General features: G+C 42.5%; 2 protein-coding genes across 5 annotated transcripts in view; both read left to right on the top strand.

Annotated features, from left to right (window-relative positions):
- MMAA (metabolism of cobalamin associated A) overlaps positions 1-16,923 on the top strand; it is a 773,535-nt gene that overhangs the window by 212,318 nt on the left and 544,294 nt on the right. The gene's annotated exons all lie outside the window — the stretch shown is intronic.
- Positions 1-16,923, top strand: part of SLC30A9 (solute carrier family 30 member 9) — a 224,796-nt gene that overhangs the window by 163,572 nt on the left and 44,301 nt on the right. For all 4 annotated transcript variants that reach the window (XM_078777013.1, XM_078777017.1, XM_078777015.1 and 1 more), the window contains 2 exons: positions 8,538-8,703; positions 11,640-11,769. In XM_078777013.1, coding sequence (XP_078633139.1) covers positions 8,538-8,703; positions 11,640-11,769 — 296 coding nt within the window. The remainder of the gene's footprint in view (positions 1-8,537; positions 8,704-11,639; positions 11,770-16,923) is intronic.

Consider the following 16,923-nt stretch of genomic DNA (forward strand, 5'->3'; position numbering starts at 1 on the left):
AAAATGTAGAGGAGGGTGTAATTGGTAAAATGTAGAGGAGGGTGTAATCGGTAAAATGTAGAGGAGGGTGTAATCGGTAAAATGTAGAGGAGGGTGTAATCGGTAAAATGTAGTGGAGGGTGTAATCGGTAAAATGTAGAGGAGGGTGTAATTGGTAAAATGTAGAGGAGGTTGTAATCGGTAAAATGTAGAGGAGGGTGTAATCGGTAAAATGTAGAGGAGGGTGTAATCGGTAAAATGTAGAGGAGGGTGTAATCGGTAAAATGTAGAGGAGGGTGTAATTGGTAAAATGTAGAGGAGGGTGTAATCGGTAAAATGTAGAGGAGGGTGTAATTGGTAAAATGTAGAGGAGGGTGTAATCGGTAAAATGTAGAGGAGGGTGTAATCGGTAAAATGTAGAGGAGGGTGTAATCGGTAAAATGTAGAGGAGGGTGTAATCGGTAAAATGTAGATGAGGGTGTAATCGGTAAAATGTAGAGGAGGGTGTAATCGGTAAAATGTAGAGGAGGGTGTAATCGGTAAAATGTAGAGGAGGTTGTAATCGGTAAAATGTAGAGGAGGGTGTAATCGGTAAAATGTAGAGGAGGTTGTAATCGGTAAAATGCAGGGGAGGGTGTAATCGGTAAAATGTAGAGGAGGGTGTAATCGGTAAAATGTAGAGGAGGGTGTAATCGGTAAAATGTAGAGGAGGGTGTAATCGGTAAAATGTAGAGGAGGGTGTAATCGGTAAAATGTAGAGGAGGGTGTAATCGGTAAAATGTAGAGGAGGGTGTAATCGGTAAAATGTAGAGGAGGTTGTAATCGGTAAAATGTAGAGGAGGGTGTAATCGGTAAAATGTAGAGGAGGGTGTAATCGGTAAAATGTAGAGGAGGGTGTAATCGGTAAAATGTAGAGGAGGGTGTAATCGGTAAAATGTAGAGGAGGGTGTAATCGGTAAAATGTAGCGGAGGGTGTAATCGGTAAAATGTAGAGGAGGGTGTAATCGGTAAAATGTAGAGGAGGGTGTAATCGGTAAAATGTAGAGGAGGGTGTAATCGGTAAAATGTAGAGGAGGTTGTAATCGGTAAAATGCAGAGGAGGGTGTAATCGGTAAAATGCAGGGGAGGGTGTAATCGGTAAAATGCAGGGGAGGGTGCAATCGGTAAAATGCAGGGGAGGGTGCAATCGGTAAAATGTAGGGGAGGGTGTAATCGATAAAATGTAGAGGAGGTTGTAATCGGTAAAATGTAGAGGAGGGTGTAATCGGTAAAATGTAGAGGAGGGTGTAATCGGTAAAATGTAGAGGAGGGTGTAATCGGTAAAATGTAGAGGAGGGTGTAATTGGTAAAATGTAGAGGAGGTTGTAATCGGTAAAATGTAGAGGAGGGTGTAATCGGTAAAATGTAGAGGAGGGTGTAATCGGTAAAATGTAGAGGAGGGTGTAATCGGTAAAATGTAGAGGAGGTTGTAATCGGTAAAATGTAGAGGAGGGTGTAATCGGTAAAATGTAGATGAGGGTGTAATCGGTAAAATGTAGAGGAGGTTGTAATCGGTAAAATGCAGGGGAGGGTGTAATCGGTAAAATGTAGAGGAGGGTGTAATCGGTAAAATGTAGAGGAGGGTGTAATCGGTAAAATGTAGAGGAGGGTGTAATCGGTAAAATGTAGAGGAGGTTGTAATCGGTAAAATGTAGAGGAGGGTGTAATCGGTAAAATGTAGAGGAGGGTGTAATCGGTAAAATGTAGAGGAGGGTGTAATCGGTAAAATGTAGAGGAGGGTGTAATTGGTAAAATGTAGAGGAGGGTGTAATCGGTAAAATGCAGAGGAGGGTGTAATTGGTAAAATGTAGAGGAGGGTGTAATCGGTAAAATGTAGAGGAGGGTGTAATCGGTAAAATGTAGAGGAGGGTGTAATCGGTAAAATGTAGAGGAGGGTGTAATCGGTAAAATGTAGAGGAGGGTGTAATCGGTAAAATGTAGAGGAGGGTGTAATTGGTAAAATGTAGAGGAGGGTGTAATCGGTAAAATGTAGAGGAGGGTGTAATTGGTAAAATGTAGAGGAGGGTGTAATTGGTAAAATGTAGAGGAGGGTGTAATCGGTAAAATGTAGAGGAGGGTGTAATCGGTAAAATGTAGAGGAGGGTGTAATCGGTAAAATGTAGTGGAGGGTGTAATCGGTAAAATGTAGAGGAGGGTGTAATTGGTAAAATGTAGAGGAGGTTGTAATCGGTAAAATGTAGAGGAGGGTGTAATCGGTAAAATGTAGAGGAGGGTGTAATCGGTAAAATGTAGAGGAGGGTGTAATCGGTAAAATGTAGAGGAGGGTGTAATTGGTAAAATGTAGAGGAGGGTGTAATCGGTAAAATGTAGAGGAGGGTGTAATTGGTAAAATGTAGAGGAGGGTGTAATCGGTAAAATGTAGAGGAGGGTGTAATCGGTAAAATGTAGAGGAGGGTGTAATCGGTAAAATGTAGAGGAGGGTGTAATCGGTAAAATGTAGATGAGGGTGTAATCGGTAAAATGTAGAGGAGGGTGTAATCGGTAAAATGTAGAGGAGGGTGTAATCGGTAAAATGTAGAGGAGGTTGTAATCGGTAAAATGTAGAGGAGGGTGTAATCGGTAAAATGTAGAGGAGGTTGTAATCGGTAAAATGCAGGGGAGGGTGTAATCGGTAAAATGTAGAGGAGGGTGTAATCGGTAAAATGTAGAGGAGGGTGTAATCGGTAAAATGTAGAGGAGGGTGTAATCGGTAAAATGTAGAGGAGGGTGTAATCGGTAAAATGTAGAGGAGGGTGTAATCGGTAAAATGTAGAGGAGGTTGTAATCGGTAAAATGTAGAGGAGGGTGTAATCGGTAAAATGTAGAGGAGGGTGTAATCGGTAAAATGTAGAGGAGGGTGTAATCGGTAAAATGTAGAGGAGGGTGTAATCGGTAAAATGTAGAGGAGGGTGTAATCGGTAAAATGTAGCGGAGGGTGTAATCGGTAAAATGTAGAGGAGGGTGTAATCGGTAAAATGTAGAGGAGGGTGTAATCGGTAAAATGTAGAGGAGGGTGTAATCGGTAAAATGTAGAGGAGGTTGTAATCGGTAAAATGCAGAGGAGGGTGTAATCGGTAAAATGCAGGGGAGGGTGTAATCGGTAAAATGCAGGGGAGGGTGCAATCGGTAAAATGCAGGGGAGGGTGCAATCGGTAAAATGTAGGGGAGGGTGTAATCGATAAAATGTAGAGGAGGTTGTAATCGGTAAAATGTAGAGGAGGGTGTAATCGGTAAAATGTAGAGGAGGGTGTAATCGGTAAAATGTAGAGGAGGGTGTAATCGGTAAAATGTAGAGGAGGGTGTAATCGGTAAAATGTAGAGGAGGGTGTAATCGGTAAAATGTAGAGGAGGGTGTAATCGGTAAAATGTAGAGGAGGGTGTAATCGGTAAAATGTAGAGGAGGGTGTAATCGGTAAAATGTAGAGGAGGGTGTAATCGGTAAAATGTAGAGGAGGGTGTAATCGGTAAAATGTAGAGGAGGGTGTAATCGGTAAAATGTAGAGGAGGGTGTAATCGGTAAAATGTAGAGGAGGGTGTAATCGGTAAAATGTAGAGGAGGGTGTAATCGGTAAAATGTAGAGGAGGTTGTAATCGGTAAAATGTAGAGGAGGGTGTAATCGGTAAAATGTAGAGGAGGTTGTAATCGGTAAAATGCAGAGGAGGGTGTAATCGGTAAAATGCAGAGGAGGGTGTAATCGGTAAAATGCAGAGGAGGGTGTAATCGGTAAAATGTAGAGGAGGGTGTAATCGGTAAAATGTAGAGGAGGATGTAATCGGTAAAATGTAGAGGAGGGTGTAATCGATAAAATGTAGAGGAGGGTGTAATCGGTAAAATGTAGAGGAGGGTGTAATCGGTAAAATGTAGAGGAGGGCGTAATCGGTAAAATGTAGAGGAGGGCGTAATCGGTAAAATGTAGAGGAGGTTGTAATCGGTAAAATGTAGAGGAAGGTGTAATCGGTAAAATGTAGAGGAGGGTGTAATCGGTAAAATGCAGAGGAAGGTGTAATCGGTAAAATGTAGAGGAGGGTGTAATCGGTAAAATGTAGAGGAGGTTGTAATCGGTAAAATGCAGGGGAGGGTGTAATCGGTAAAATGTAGAGGAGGGTGTAATCGGTAAAATGCAGAGGAGGGTGTAATCGGTAAAATGTAGAAGAGGGTGTAATCGGTAAAATGTAGAGGAGGGTGTAATCGGTAAAATACAATCTAAAATATGTGTTTGTATTTTTCAATGAAGAAGTTATATGGTGAGTAAAAATAAATCTTACTCGTTATCTATGCTTGCAAATAGAAAATAACAAAATGATGTTCTTGGATGATGCATCGTTCTGAGTACATTTTGCATTTCTTTCCTGGAGGCATACGACACCATCCTTGTTCGGGACTGCCTCATGTCCCCCACCACAGTACTCTATCCTCGTTTGGTACTGTATTCTCCTTATTTAGACACACTCTCCCCACTCGGTACTGCACCTCTCCAGCCTCGTTCGGTAATAACCCCCCCCCACCCACCCCTCACCTCGTTTGGTACTGCACCTCCTTCCCCTCCTCGTTTGGTACTGCACCTCCTCCTCCTCCTTGGTCGGTACTGAACCCCCCCATCCCTCTTCATGTCGTTTTTAACTCCCCTCGTCCCCCCACTCATTGTTCGTACTGCACCCTCTTCCCTCCTCGTCCAGTACTGCCTTCCCCCTCGTGTTAGTTACTACATCCTCCTTGTTCAGTACCGTATCCTTATTCAGCGCTGAACTCTCCATTTCAAGACTATATGCCTTTGCCCCCCCCCCCATTCCTCCCCCCCCCCCCCCCCCCCCCCGCCTCATCTACCTCACCCACTCATTTGTTGCTGCATTCCCCTTTCCTGGTCATTAACTGTGGTATTGAGAGTTACTGAATATTAATGAATGCACTATGAACAGGTAATGATTATGCTGAACCGGAAGTGACGTAAAGTGATGTGCAGAGAAAGGTTGGAGAAGAGACGACATTAAACTGTTTATCTGAAGTGCCTTCTGTTGCTGCCCATCACTCTACAACATCAACATTATCATGGAGTATGGTAGCACTCCATCTTTTGGGATTGCACCTGGGCAAAGAGTGGCCACCCCATCAAATGTGTACAAAATGATGTGCTGAAAAGCAACTATAGTAGAGTGAAGTCATCAGTCTTTAAAAGCCAAACCTTTTATTCTCATTGGTTTTCAGAACTAACCAAAATGGAACTCGATACCTCCGCCAGGCTGAACAGTTTGTTTTGTATCCCACTGATAGGCCAGTTCTGGATCCGGACCTGAACCAAATCTAATCGGCTTGTTCTCGTCACCTACCCAACTCATCTACCAAGTTTAGTCCGAATCAGTCCATAACTTTTTGAGATTTTTTTTGTTTGTTTTTTTGTTTTTTTGTATACAAGATCGAGGCTCGTGAAAGAGCGAACATTAATCGCACAGAAAGACAAACCGACACATAAAACATATAACATCGGGAGCGGTAGACAAGATGGGGAGAGAGGGGGAAGGACACAAACACAACATTTGAGAGCAGGGACCGAGAGACATGGAGACATCGAGAGATCTGAGAGAGGGCGAGGGCTTTGGGGGGGGGGGCATGGGAAGGGGGCGGTGGGAGAGGTATAAAACATATGGACACTGCCAGGACTTCCAGGAAAGAAGTTGGAATTTCAAACAAGGTGGATCTGGGGTGAATTAGTGGGGGTAGAAAAGATCAAGGTTTTGGATGGGGGAAGATAAGAGATGGTGGTGAACCGCTGTTTTAAAGACCTGGAGGGAGGAGTGAGATTGAAGGGAGTGTGGGAGTTTGTTCCAGAGGTGGGAGAAAAGACGAATGAAGGAGTGAAGGTGAGCAGAGAGTCGAGATTTTGGCAGTTTAACCATCAGAGGCTTGCTGGCAGATCTTGTGCGACCTGTAGGAATATTTGGGGGACAGAGCACAGAGAGAGCTGGGGGAGCAAGGCCGGAGAGGAGTCGGTAGAAGACAGAAAGACCACCTACCTGCCTGCGGTGAGTGAGTGAAAGGCCCTCAGAGATAGCTTCATCGCGGGAGATTCCAATGATTCTGAAAGCTTTGGTTTCAACAGCGTGAAGCCGAGCTAGGTGTGAGGCAGGAGCACCAGCCCATAGGGGAGAACAGTATTCCATTGAGCTGCGGATGAAAGCCTTGTATGTGGTGAGGAGCTCAGGTGTGCCTAGGAAGGACTTCGCACGACGGAGGATGCCCAGTCGGCGACTGGCTTTGCAGGCCAGCTTGGAAATGTGGTTTTCCCAAGAAAGATCATGGCAGATAGTGAGACCCAAAAGCTTGAGCGACAGAACTTCTTGGAGAGGATTGTTGAGAAAGTAGATGGGAGGGTTGTCCAGTCGATCTTTTCGGAGAGACATAGTAAGAGTGTGAGATTTGTCAGGATTGAAAGACATGTTCCACTTGTTTGACCAGTCTGTGATTTTGTCCAGGTCTTCAGAGAGTGAGGAGGCTGCAGACTGCCGATCTGAGGGAAGAGGAATGGAGCGGCAGAGAGTGGAGTCATCAGCAAAGAGATAGAGAGGATTTTCCAGAGAGTCGGAGAGATCATTGATAAAGACCAGAAAAAGCACAGGGCCCAGCACACTGCCTTGGGGAACTCCAGCCTGAACAGGAAGGGGAGATGAGAGAAATCCATTCAGGGCCACACGTTGACTACGACCAGAGAGGAAGTCCGCAAGCCATGCATGGAGATTTCCATGGATACCATAGGAGTAGAGTTTGGTGAGCAGAGCTGGGTGCCAGACCGTATCGAAGGCACGTGATATGTGGAGGGAGACAGCTCTAATTTCCTGTTTGGCATTGAGGACCTCCATCCATTGTTGAGACAGGAGAAGCAGCATGTCCAGAGTAGAGTGACCTGGTCTGAATCCAAATTGATGATCAGAGATCAAGCCATTGGAGAAGAGGAAAGATTTCATATCCGAAGCAATGATGGATTCCATGACTTTGCTGATAATTGGGAGTTCGTGCTGTATATCAACGAGATGTTGTGCTGTATATCATTTTTGGCCCTATCTCTCAGAAGTGAAGAATAACTTTTAAAATTCTTGTATCCTGATCTTCACTAAAATCAAGGTAATAATTTCATCCTTGTCATGCATCCAAACCTCTCCACTAAATGTGGTCCGAATCCGTCCACAACTTTTTGAGATACCCTGTTCACAGACAAACAGACAGGGGTGAAAACATAACCTCCGTCAACCTTTGGTGGTGGAGGTAATTTCATCAAACCACACTACTTCATACAATATTGTTACAATTGCCACACAGCACAGTATGACAAAATGTCATGATTGGTATCTGCAAAAGTATCATGGTACCAATTGTGGTATCATTCCTTCCTTGTCAATCTTTGTTTGGTTGTTGCTTTGTAATTCCATCCTAACATGTTTTTTTTTCTCATTTATTAATGTCTTTTTCTGACTTGCATCAACTATAAATAACATGTACACTCACCAGATAGAGATAGAGATAGAGATAGAGATAGAGAGAGATGTTTGTGAAGCTTGCTTGTAGTGTGGTCGAGTTATGGGTGTGTGTCGTGGGTTTAAAAAGCACCTTGTCGAACTCGGACAGTGGACAAGAGATTTATTATAGATGAGATGGGAGACGTTGGCGTGGCATGTAAGCTAGTAACACCACATCACAGTGACATCATGGTCCTCACACCGCCGGCCCCAACATCTCAGCGAGCCACAACCCGTAGTCGGCTTAATATACTTTCCTCAAAGATCAAAGAACTCAAAACAACGTCCCAAGTTGACAAGGCAGAATAAGCCTCATTTGGAAAGAATGCTTTGCCAAGGCCAAAGCATGGGACATTGTCAACAGTTTTTCAGAGCGAGACAACCAGCCACCAGGCAAAGATAGGTAATAGTGTCTTCGGCCTGGAAAATTGCTGCCCCCGTCAGGATGGGGATTGAATGAAATCCCCTTCATGTGAAGGGGCAGGTTCATCTGCTTATTCATCCGTGAATGAAACTGTGGGTGAAACTGCATGTGTAGACTCTTGTGGCTTCTCTTCCTGCTTCATGGTTCAACCTATAAATAGAACTTTGGCTTGATGGTTTGTACGTCACTCATAGTAGTTCGCTTGGCACACGACTCAAAATTTAAAATCCTAACTTCGTGATTTAAAAACAGAACATTGCAACTTATTGCGAATCTTTGTTCTCTATTTGATCAAGGGCGTTGAAGTGAAACGACGTTAACCGGAGTGACGTTATATGGGACCTTGTGTTTTTGTGCAATGGTTAGTCTTTGTAATGGTTACACTTTGCCTGTATTTTAGTAATTATACTGAATACATTGCATAACGTTAACTTGTCCTGTTATTTTTGAAACAAGTGAGGGTGCCTTAAAGAAAAACAATAAAATAACAGGTGAGCTAGATGGGATTATTATATTCCAAATAGGTAACTAGCAATTATTGCTTGCAAGAGATTGGCCTGTGCTCACCGTATATTGTATCGTTCAACAGAACAACCGATGTATGACTGTATCGGTTCGCTGGCTATCGGATCACTCCTCGGACTCGTTTCTGCATTCCTCATCTACACAAACACTCAGATGCTGCTCGGCCGTTCGATCCAGGCCAATCAGCTGCAGCGCATCACTGACCTTTTGGAAAATGATCCGACCATTCGGTAAGTTACAATCGGCACTTTTCATTTTCCACATCTAATGGTTTAGACAATTTTATATTTTCTCTCTACATGTTATCTTCATGTTTATGCACTTTATGTTTTGTCTCTCCACATTATATAACGTTTTATACACTTTTGTATTTTGTTTCTCCACATTATATAATGCTTTATACACTTTTATGTTTTCTCTCTCCACATTATATAATGTTTTGTTTCTCCACATTATATAATGTTTTATACACATTTGTGTTTTGTTTCTCCACATTATATAATGTTTTATACACTTTTATGTTTTCTCTCTCCACATTATATAATGTTTTATACACATTTGTGTTTTGTTTCTCCACATTATATAATGTTTTATACACTTTTATGTTTTGTTTCTCCACATTATATAATGTTTATGCACTTTTATGTTTTCTCTCTCCATATTATATAATGCTTTATTCACTTTTATGTTTTCTCTCTCCACATTATATAATGTTTTATACACTTTTATGTTTTGTCTCTCCATGTTATATAATGTTTGATACACTTTCATGTTTTCTCTCTCCACATTATATAATCTTTTATACACTTTTATGTTTCGCGTCTCCATATTATATAATCTTTTATACACTTTTATGTTTTGTCTCTCCACATTATATAATGTTTTATACACTTTTATGTTTCGCGTCTCCATATTATATAATGTTTTATACACTTTTATGTTTTGTCTCTCCACATTATATAATCTTTTATACACTTTTATGTTTCATCTCTCCATATTATATAATGTTTTATACACTTTTATGTTTTGTCTCTCCACGTTATATAATGCTTTATACACTTTTTTGTTTTGTCTCTCCACGTTATATAATGCTTTATACACTTTTATGTTTTGTCTCCACATTATATAATGTTTTATACACTTTTATGTTTTGTCTCTCCATGTTATATAATGCTTTATACACTTTTATGTTTTGTCTGTAAACATTATATAATGTTTTATACACTTTTATGTTTTGTTTCTCCACATTGTATGAATGTTTTATACACTTTTATGTTTTGTTTCTCCATGTTACATAATGTTTTATACACTTTTATGTTTTGTCTCTAAACATTATATAATGTTTTATACACTTTTATGTTTTGTCTCGCCACATTACATAATGTTTTGTTTCTCCACGTTATATAATGTTTTATACACTTTTATGTTTTGTTTCTCCACGTTACATAATGTCTTATACACTTTTATGTTTTGTCTCTAAACATTATATAATGTTTTATACACTTTTATGTTTTGTTTCTCCATGTTATATAATGTTTTGTTTCTCCACGTTATATAATGGTTTATACACTTTTATGTTTTGTTTCTCCACGTTACATAATGTCTTATACACTTTTATGTTTTGTTTCTCCACGTTATATAATGTTTTATACACTTTTATGTTTCGTCTCTAAACATTATATAATGTTTTATACACTTTTATGTTTTGTCTCTCCACATTATATAATGTTTTATACACTTTTATGTTTTGGCTCTCCATGTTATATAATGTTTTATACACTTTTATGTTTTGTCTCTCCATATTATCTAATGTTTTATGCACTTTCATGTTTTCTCTCTCCACGTTATATAATGTTTCATGCACTTTTATATTTTGTCTCTCCATGTTATATAATGTTTTGTACACTTTTGTGTTTTGTTGTATACCAAATTTGCCTGTTGTTGTATACAAAATTGGTTTTTTTGCAAAAATGCCTGTTGTTTGTTGTATACACTTTTGTGTTTTGTCTCTCCACGTTATATAATGTTTTATACACTTTTATGTTTTGTCTCTTCACATTATATATTGTTTTATACACTTTTATGTTTTGTCTCTCCACATTATATGTTTTATACACTTTTATGTTTTGTCTCTCCTCGTTATATAATGTTTTATGTACTTTTATGTTTTTGTCTCTCCACATTATGTTTTATACACTTTTATGTTTTTGTCTCTCCACATTATATGTTTTATACACTTTTATGTTTTGTCTCTCCACGTTATATAATGTTTTATACACTTTTATGTTTTGTCTCTCCACATTATATAATGTTTTATACACTTTTATGTTTTGTCTCTCCACATTATATATTGTTTTATACACTTTTATGTTTTGTCTCTCCACATTATATAATGTTTTATACACTTTTATGTTTTGTCTCTCCACATTACATAATGTTTTATACACTTTTATGTTTTGTCTCTCCATGTTATATAATGCTTTATACACTTTTATGTTTTGTCTCTCCACATTATATAATGTTTTATACACTTTTATGTTTTGTCTCTCCACATTATATAATGTTTTATATACTTTTATGTTTTGTCTCTCCATATTATATGTTTTATACACTTTTATGTTTTGTGTCTCCACGTGATATAATGTTTCATACACTTTTATGTTTTGTCTCTCCACATTATATAATATTTTATACACTTTTATGTGTTCTCTCTCCATGTTATATATTATATAGGTTCGACTTTAGTGAAGATTCAAATTCAGATCCAGATCGGATAATTTTTTTTAAAGTGATTCTTCACCATTGAGAGATGGGGCAAAAAACGATATTTATCACAATATCTCAAAAAAGTTATGGACGGAGTCCAAACTCCAAACTAGTCCATTGTGTAGAATGGAAGAGTCCGACGAGAAAATCATGTGTTCTTTCGTTTGAGGCATGGCAGCCGCATTGCTCATGTAATGCTTGATAACCTGATTCGTCAATCAAACCATGTGAGCCTTAACAATGATTTTCAGTTGGAAATGTCACATTGGTTTTCCATCGTCATTATGAGGCCTAAACACCATTTGACCTCGGCCTAGCCATATTGTGCATAGAGATCCATGGGGGGGGGGGGGGGGGGGGTAACCCAGTTGATTTTTTTTTTCCCCCATCTTTTTTGCAGGGCCATTCATGATGTGAAGGCCACAGACATGGGAATGAGTAAGGTGCGCTTCAAAGCCGAAGTGGATTTTGATGGGCGTGTGCTCACACGCTCTTACCTGGAACGCCAGGACATCGAGCAAATGCTCAACGTAAGGCCAGTAAACAAGTTAGATATCTGGTTAATGGGATCCTAATTATTTTAGTATTTGTGATTGGAACTTATACAGTGCCTTCAGAAAGTATTCACACCCTTGACTTTTTTCACATTTTGTTTTTTCATCCCTGAATTTAAAATGAACTAAATTTAAATGTTTTGTCACCGATCGACACAAGATATCCCATAATAAACTTTTACCCCACAATTAAATAAACCCCGCTCGTTTCACACTACATCAAATATACCCTGGGGTGCAGTTTTACCTCTGAGATAACTTTGGACCCGAGTAGGGTTAAAATGCCCTAGGGTATCGGTGCTAAAATTTTTTTTCCAGAAGAACGAAAGTGAAGTGTTCTAACATCTCCGAATTTGCGGAGGTTAGTGGTGGGGTCTAATTGGATTTACCTCCTGGATTTTGTAGTGGGACAGGTGTAGTAGGGTTAGACATTCTGGAAATGAATTCCTCCTTGTGGGCATACAATATCAAAAACTTAGATTCAATTTTATCCCTCCATTAATTGCCTGGAAACGTGATGCCAGTTACAATGGTAATGCACATAATTGACAGGTTGTTGACATTTATTTCCACATGTATAATTAGGTGGTGTTGTTTTGCCAAAATCTTTTTGTCGCCGGAGGCAGTATGTTTTCAGGTTGTTCGTCCGTGATAGGTTTTCGTTGCTGCGATAACTTGAGAACAGCTGAAGGGATCTTAATCAAACTTGGTGCAGGTACAGTTATGGCCAAAAATATTGGCACCCTTGCACGTTTTTCGAATAACTCACAATTTTCTAGAAAAATAAGTTTAAATTGACAACAGTATTTAGTCCACACAATTCTTTATTTCACTGTTAATATTACAGAACCTTTGTTTTTGATTCAGAACTTAATATATCCTTTCAAATCATAAAATAAAAATAAATGGCATTGCCAAAATTATTGACACCCTCGACTTAATATTTGGAAGCACAGACTTTGGACAAAATAACTGCAGTCAAGCATTTCCTATAGCCATGAATGAGCTTCCTACACTCTCTACTGATAGTTTGGCCCACTCTTCTTGTGCAAACTGCTCCAGTTCTCCCAGATTTGAAGGGTGCCTTCTCCCAACTGCTGTTTTCAGATCTACCCACAGGTGTTCAATGGGATTTAGATCTGGACTCATTGTTGTCCACTTCAGAACAGTCCAGAGTTGTCTTGAACCATTCCTGGGTGCTTTTTGAAGTGTGTTTGGGGTCATTGTCCTCCTGCAAGACCCATGACCTTTGATGGAGACCCAGCTTTCTGAGATTGGGTTTAACATTGTGCTCCAAAATGCCTTGGTAATCTCATGATTTCATGATTCCATGCACACATTCAAGGTACCCAGTGCCAGAGGCAGCACAGCAACCCCAAAACATCACTGAACCTCCTCCATGTTTAACTGTAGGGAAGGTGTTCTTTTCTTTGAAGGCTTCATTTTGTTTTCTGTAAACATAGAGATGATGTGCTTAACCAAAAAGCTCTAATTTGGTCTTGTCTGTCCACAGGACATTCTCCCAGAAGGATTTTGGCTTGTTCAGGTGTGTTTTGGCAAACTCCAGTCAGGCTTTCTCAGTAGTGGGGTTCTCCTGGGTTCCTGGGTCTCCTACCATACGGATGGTGCGAGTTGAAACTGTCGTACCTCGTGTCTGAACTTCAGCTTGAATCTGTTTGGCAGTTGATCGAGGTGCTTTCTCCACCATTCGAACAATCCTTCGCTGCAATGTTCGATCAAGTTTTCTCTTGCGGCCATGTCCAGGGAGGTTGGCTACCGTGCCATGGGCCTTAAGCTACCTGATAACATTGCGGACGGTGGACACAGGAACATCAAGGTATCTGGAGATGGACTTGTAGCCTTGACATTGTCCATGCTTGATTACAATCTTGTGTCTGACCTCCTCAGACAATTCTCTGGTTTTCTTTCTTCTCTCCATGCTCACTGCAGTACACACAGTGACACAAAACAGCAGAATGACTCCTTTTCTCCATTCAAACTGGTTGAATGAGTGATTTTTATATTGCAGGCACCTGCAACTCAGCACAGGTGAGTTCAATTCCAAAGTAAAGTAGAATCACCTGCTTGAAATCTAATTATTTCTAACAACTTCTAAAAGGTGCCAATAATATTGTCCAGGGCTATTTTAGGATTTCTTTGTGGAATAAGCTAAGATTTTGTAATTTTTTCATTTCAGATTTTTTTGTTTTGTTCTACTGTAAACAAAAGAAATGCAAATGTGGATACCAAAATATTTTTTTCTTTCAACAATTTTCTGGAAGAAATGGCACATTATTTGAAAAAAGTGCAAGGGTGCTAATATTTTTGGCCATGACTGTATGTATGATGAGGTCAAGATGAAGTGATTAGATTTTGGGGTCACGAGGTCAGATGTCATCTTAGGTTAAAAAAAAATCCTGTTACCACAATAACTTGTGAACCAGTGATGGGATTCTGACCAAATTTGGTACACTTATGTAGAACTAGCTGGAGTACCCAGCGTTGGGGGTGGGGGGGCAGGAGAGGGAGGGGTGAGGGGTGAGGAAGGGAGTGGAAGGGGGAGGGATGCGAGAGGTGATGGGAGAGGGAGGGGATACACTACATATCCATATTTTGGGGGTGGGGGAGGGTGTGGCTTTGACAGGCCCCTCTGTTTTGGGGTAAGGGGGATGAGAAGGAGAAAAAATGTACCCGTGCAAAGAGTGCTTTTACCTCAGTGTTGCCCAGGTTAAAAAAAGGAAATTGTAATACCCTCTGCCATTATCACCAGGTGACACTACACGGTACACATTTACATAGAGAATTGACGCCCCTCTCCCGGTCCCCCACCCTCCTGTATGAGCCCGTGGCCACATAGCCCATGTTACCCCCCATACAAAGTTGTATTTGGATTTGTACACCAAGTAAGGTATGTCGTGAAAATCAAGCGCAGACACGACTTTCCTCAGTGTAGGCTTTAATATCATTTAGATCGATAATATCTCCTGTAACAATACATGCAACAATAGGCATTAAATCAGAGCATTTCAAGCACAGCAAAGGTAGCTTCGATATAACAATGGTTCGCGCAGCGCAGCCTTTGGGGCGTACATACCATTCAACTACTGGATAATGTCACAGTGAGTCCCGCCGGAGTGTCCGCACGCCCCGAGTGTCCCGGGTCTTATAGACGGCCCCCCTTTTTCGTGGCGAGCATCCCTGGGTTCACCTTGGTATAATTTCACTACATTCTCCCCGTCGTTAAAACAAGACTACCGCTCGGCAGTTCGCAGGCAAGCATCAGCAATAAATGAAAGGGTCACGTCAATCCACGTCAGTCAGTCCACCCGTAGCGGTCGGGCTGGCGAACCTCCCTGCCAGTTCGTGTTCGGAATCTACCGGGCACGGCGTCCCCAAGCCCGGAGTCCCCCGCATCGGAATAGCCGCCGGAGGTCGGAGTCGGAGGGGGCGCCCCTGCGCCTTCGGGCACGGGAGCGGGGGACGACGGGAGTAACAGTGGTAGTTCCATAGGGGAAGCTTCGATAGAGTCCATAGACTCGTAGACGGGTTCGTCGATATCCCTGTCGTCGTCCCCACATGGGGCGAGATGGCGAACGGAGACAGTAGACTCGCGGCCATCCGCCGTTAACACGCGGGCATGCTCGGGATTAGCCTGGAGGACCTGCACCTTGTCAACAAGGGGGGTCGTACTTGCTAGTGCGAACCGCTCGTTTGAGATAGGCGGGCCCCGGTTCAGCGAGCCAGCTGGGTAAAGACTGGATACTGCCGGAGCTTCTAGGGTGGTGGAACAGTCGTTCGTGAGGAGTCTGGTTGGTGGCAGTACATAGGAGAGCCCGGATCGAGTTTAGAGCGGCAGGCAGCAACCACGCCCATTTATCGAGGCCTCGGCCGAGGGTCCGAAGGCTTAGCATGACGGCCCGCCATATAATCCCATTAAAGCGTTCGATCTGTCCGTTAGCTTGGGGCCGGTACGGGGTGGTGTAGCTCGAAGCGACATTATTTTGGAGCAAGTAGCCCCTCACTTCCTGGGACAGGAACACCGCACCCCGATCGGTATGCACGTAGGCCGGATATCCGAACATAGAAAACAAATTCTGAAGGCACCGAATAACCGTGGCAGCCGACATATCCCCGCACGTGTAAGCAAAGGGGAATCGGGAATACTCATCGACGATAGTGAGCAGATAGCGAGAGTTGCTCGACATTGGCAGCGGCCCTTTGAAGTCCATCGCCAAGCGCTCCCACGGTCTAGTAGCCCTAACGAGTGTCCCCAGGGGAGGGCTATAAAAACGCGGTTTGAGATCCGCACAGACCGCGCAATCACGGCAGATGCGGCGGATGTCCTCCATCGAGTACGGCAGATTGCCCGCGCGCACAAAATGCGCGAAGCGCGTCACCCCGGGATGACACATAGTGCTGTGCAAAGTGCGCAGCCCCTCCAAAGTTACGACCCCCGCGCAAGTGGCCGGCCTCGATAAGGCGTCAGCGACCAGGTTATCCTTCCCCGGGCGGTATTTGATGGTGTAGCAGAAGTCGGCGAGTTCGATACGCCAGCGGGTGATTTTCTCATTCTTAATGCGCTGAGCATGTAAGGTGTCGTACATAAACGCAACACTCTGTTGGTCCGTGATAATTTGGAAACTCCGCCCAAGCAGATACGGCCGCCATCGCCGAATAGATTCGACGATCGCGTACGCTTCCTTTTCGACGGACGAATGCCTCCGCTCGGCGGAGGTGAGAGTCCGCGAGAAGAAAGCCACAGGGCGGCCTCCTTGGGAGAGGGTCGCCGCTATCGCATGGTCCGAGGCATCACTCTCCAAAACGAAAGAGGCACTCTCGTCAATCGTTGCGACAGCGGCGCCAGCAATGTCGACTTTAAGGCCCTCGAAGGCCGCCAGGGCGGCCGGGCCCATGGGGAAAGTGTCGCAGGCCACGAGGGGGCGGAGCTTAGCAGAGAAATTTTGCACCCACTTCGAGTAGTGGGCGAACAGCCCTAGAGCGCGTTTCAGCGAAGCCCGATCGCTAGGCGGAGCCATATCGAGCAAAGGGCGCAGACGCTCCTTATCTGGAGAGACGGAGCCATGGGTCACGGTGTACCCCAGAAGGTCTACCGTGCGTAGAGAGTATTGA

This window comes from Myxine glutinosa, chromosome 4 (genome assembly GCF_964187855.1).
Source record: "Myxine glutinosa chromosome 4, kmMyxGlut1.1, whole genome shotgun sequence".
Lineage (NCBI taxonomy): Eukaryota > Metazoa > Chordata > Myxini > Myxiniformes > Myxinidae > Myxine > Myxine glutinosa.